The 4,092-nt window shown below is 40.2% G+C and overlaps 1 protein-coding gene across 3 annotated transcripts in view; it reads left to right on the top strand.

The window, feature by feature from the left end:
* Positions 1–1,201, top strand: part of APLP2 (amyloid beta precursor like protein 2) — a 1,432,335-nt gene extending 1,431,134 nt beyond the window's left edge. For all 3 annotated transcript variants that reach the window (XM_044081082.1, XM_044081081.1, XM_044081080.1), the window contains one exon: positions 125–1,201. In XM_044081082.1, coding sequence (XP_043937017.1) covers positions 125–226 — 102 coding nt within the window. In that variant the 3' untranslated portion in view covers positions 227–1,201. The remainder of the gene's footprint in view (positions 1–124) is intronic.
* Positions 1,202–4,092: the final 2,891 nt, after the last annotated feature.

Genomic DNA, 4,092 nt, shown 5'->3' with positions numbered 1-4,092 from the left:
ATAAATTACTGAAAAGGGAGCATTGTACTCAAGTGGTACTTCAAGCCTTAGTCTTTCCATTGTATGATGTGAACTATGCCAGCCAGTCACTGTGAGTTGACCTTTTCTTTCTCTCATTGTTTAGGTTGATCCAATGTTGACCCCTGAGGAGCGTCATCTAAACAAGATGCAGAACCATGGCTATGAAAATCCTACATACAAATACTTGGAGCAAATGCAGATATAAGGCCAAAGAGTAGGAAAAGAATAGGGACATACTGTCTCTACTGCAAGAGGGACAGGTGCCGCCTGGGGCCATGTTTAAATATACTACTGACCAACTGTTAAGGACTTCATCTCACATTCACAACTCTTGGATCATTGAAATTGTAATTACTGCTGTCAAATAATTTGTTTTTAAATGGCGATCTAACAGATATATAATCCTGTTTAAACGCATTGATTTGTTGCTGAGATCTTTATCAAGATGTAGTTTTTTATTCTATAAATGCAGTTCAGCTGTACTGTGTTTCACAAGCTTTATTGTAAATGAGGAACATTTATTGGATTTTATTTGAAATAGCATTGCTTGTATATGAAGGCTGTTTGTACTGATTAGATTACATGAGTGCCCATTCCTGTACAGCAGTATTCCTTTTTTAAATTATATAAAATATATATATGTATATCAATGTGTGTGTGAATGACGTTCACGAGTTTGTGCGATTTTTTTCCCCCCTGTAAGTGAAAGATCGAGTGGTTTAGCAATATTCTGCTAATGAGTCATTTTCTTCCATCAAATTATTGAGGTTCATATAATGCTGTTTTAAAGCTGTGTTGGTGAAAAGATGAGATATTTCCTTCTTTCCTTAGAGCAGCAGCTGTGGGACTGTAAAAGGTGATTGTTGGTTTGTAAAGCCTGATTTGAAAAGGGGATACTGCATCTTTTCTTAAACTGAAAGAAGTGGGACGTGAGTTTTGTAAACACTGAGAAGAAATGGATTGTTTTTTTTTTTCTCCACCACCACTGTAATGTCTGTATAGTTATGTTCATTCACCACTTAAACCTGGAGGTTCTGGAAACCTGTGTTGTGCAAGATAAATATTTTTTAATGATATGCAATTTTATTTTTCCCTGTTCGTCTCCCAGTGTGCATACATTCTCCTGGTTGATGCCTCTGTCTAACATGTAGACACATCAATAAACACTATTACTACTGTTTAAAGGTTTCTATGTCCTTTTTTCTGGAAATTGTAAGAGCAAAGCCTCAAAGTGCAGAGTTCCATAACAATCTTTATACATCCCACAGGTACTCTGTGTAACTCATCCCACAGGTACTCTGTGTAACTCTTTAAAATACCGTCTCTGCTGCATGCAATGTTCTGTGAAAGATCAAGGTGTCTCTTTTACAGCTGCTAATAGTTTTTGCTTTTTTTTTTTTTATTGTATGCATTGGTAATGTCCCTTGGTGAGCCAACAATCTTAGTGACAGCATTCTTATCTTCAGCCTGAGTTTTTTTTATTTTGAGTGCCTCCTTCAGATGTTAACTGCTGTAAGTAAATAGTAATTTTAACTGCTGTAAGTAAATAGTAATTGTAAGCAGTTGTTTTCTCTTTTTACAGAAATGCTATGGTTGCTTCTGTGAAGGGAAGTTGAGACTTTGTATACCCTGAGCTCCTATAAGATGCATCTCAAAGTGCAGAATGTAACCTGCGTGCTCTCTGTCCCATCAGATGAAATTAACACAGCTTGGGTTTGTTTTAGTCATCTATACCGAAAAGGTGATGGTGCTGTTCAGTGTAGCTGTTGGGCTAAAGTGCATTGCACAAGGTCTTGGTGCATGAAGAGCCCTTCTGAGCTTTGATTTTTCCCTCAGTGTTTGTCTCACCAGCATTGCATTCAAAGATTCCTTTGTGCTCTAGGAGTAGCTAGAGAGAACATCTTTTTCTGTAATCCAGACAGTGTGAATGTAAATATTTTCTGGCAGCACTGATGATCAAAATGTTTCTTCATTATTATTTTAATCAGAATTACCGTCCATTTTATAGGATTTCTGCCATATCCTTGCATGCATTTTTTTAAATTTAGTTGCAGCCCTGGGCAGTTTGCTAATTTACTGTGTTAATAGCTAGACGGTTGACTGTCCGTCAGCAGCTCAATAGAGATGTTTTAAAGCAATAGGAACTAAAGTTCATAAGAGTATATGCAATGTTCTATTTTATTTCCCATCCAGTTAAGTTTTTAAGCACAGCAAGACTACCAGATATAAGACAGAAGGTAAAAGGGATGTTACTGCATATGGTAGAATTGTTTTTAATACAAAAACTGTGTTAAGTTTGAACTTGCATATTTGTGCTATGAAATTCAAATTACTGTGTCTCAAATTATTTTCTTTTGAGAGTGTGTCTAAACACTGCTCTCCTAACTGGATCTTGAAAGATAGTATACGTGGCTGTCAGCCTTCCTTGTACATATCTGTAACTGATGGAATACAAATTTAAACATCCACGTCTGTTCTCACAATCAATATCATTAACAATTTTCTCTGTACATCCTTCAAAAGCTTTAACTGGCCTTCATTGTACATTCAAAACATATATTTCAAAATAGATTTTAAATGCTGTAAGTAAACCTCTTATTACATTAACGATCTTAAAATATACCCCATTTTTTTTCAATACATGATGACTTTCCACGAGTTTCAAAAAAGACAGGTTAGCTGAAATCAAAATTCCTAAATCCTTATACTGATCAACTTCCACAAGGGGAGTTGAGATTTATTAATATATTTTTGGACAGTTTGGTAGGGAAGTACATAATATTGCATATGTCCTTCTATTCTCGTGTTGCAGTATCCCAAACTCTTGGGTTTCCCTCTCTTGCTACCCAAACATCCAGCCAGTATACAAAAGCTTCTAGTCATTGCAGGCTGCATGGGACGTGACATCTGCACATACCAGACCTCAGAACTTCTCTGCTGCCAGCTGAACGTCAGCTGTTCCTACCATACCGGCCATTGGATCAAAATTTCTAAGATAAATACCCTGTTGGGAACATTTTGTTATTTGGGTCACTGCATGCCTGTGTGGGTTCATGTCATCTAGGAAGGGTAAGTGTAGGCCCAGTTGTCAGATCCCTCCTAAAGAGGCCCACAAGCTTTGCCTTTTCCTGTTTAGGGCCTATACATGACCATAAGTCCTGCTCCATATGCCAGGTCTTAATTCAGAAAATCTTGCACAGCCATCTGCACGCATTAAATATTTATCTTGAAAATCGGCGCCTTAAGCATTTAGCTTTAGGTATGGAGGGGGCTGCCCAGTCAGCCCATCAAGCCACCTGAGAAAAAGGCAATGTCGCTAGGCCTGAATCCATAGCTGTACCTCCTCCACCCGACGTTCCTCCTGTGGCCATCAGCCTGGAGGAACGATTGGTCGTCGTCAATGTGGGTACAGCACAGGGCGGCTCGTGCTATAGGACTGCAGCCTCCCCCCCACCTAGAAACATAAGAAGAAAAGGGAAATAAAAGAGAAAAATAAAATGAATTAGTCCAGAACTCCACGCATGCGTGCTGTGCTTGGAGTTCTGTACTCTGTCAGAACTCCAGACTGCCCTGCCAGGCAGTCCAGATAAGGGAGAACAGCATTCCTGCCCTACAGCCCAGAAGTCTGTGCGGTGATGATGACCGCGGAACAGACCAACACCGGACTGCATTGCCAGCATGCTGGGGCTTCCAGCCTACTCTTGTGGGAAACCATCAGCAGGCTGAGAGGAGAACTGGAAACCTAGCCGTTAGCTTGCGCAGGCTAAGGAGTGTGTGTATTTACTGCGGGAACGGAGACTGCTGAAGGAATTCAGGTCGAAGAAGTTGCTTCTGTGGGCAGGAACCGGAGACTGCTGAACTAATGCAGGTGAGGTGTGTGTGTGTGTGTGTGTGTGTGTGTGTGTGTGTGTGTGTGTGTGTGTGTGTGTGTGTGTGTGTGTGTGTGTGTGTGTGTGTGTGTGTGGGAACAGAGACTGCTGAACTAATGCAGGTGAGGTGTGTGTGTGTGTGTGTGTGTGTGTGTGTGTGTGTGTGTGTGTGTGTGTGTGAACAGAGACTGCTAAACGAATG

The sequence above is a fragment of the Protopterus annectens genome, chromosome 8.part0, assembly GCF_019279795.1.
Source record: "Protopterus annectens isolate FY-2018-M chromosome 8.part0, PAN1.0, whole genome shotgun sequence".
Classification (NCBI taxonomy): Eukaryota; Metazoa; Chordata; order Ceratodontiformes; family Protopteridae; genus Protopterus; species Protopterus annectens.
The sequence above is the reverse complement of the archived record's forward strand: the minus strand, read 5'-3'. Positions and strand labels throughout refer to the sequence as shown.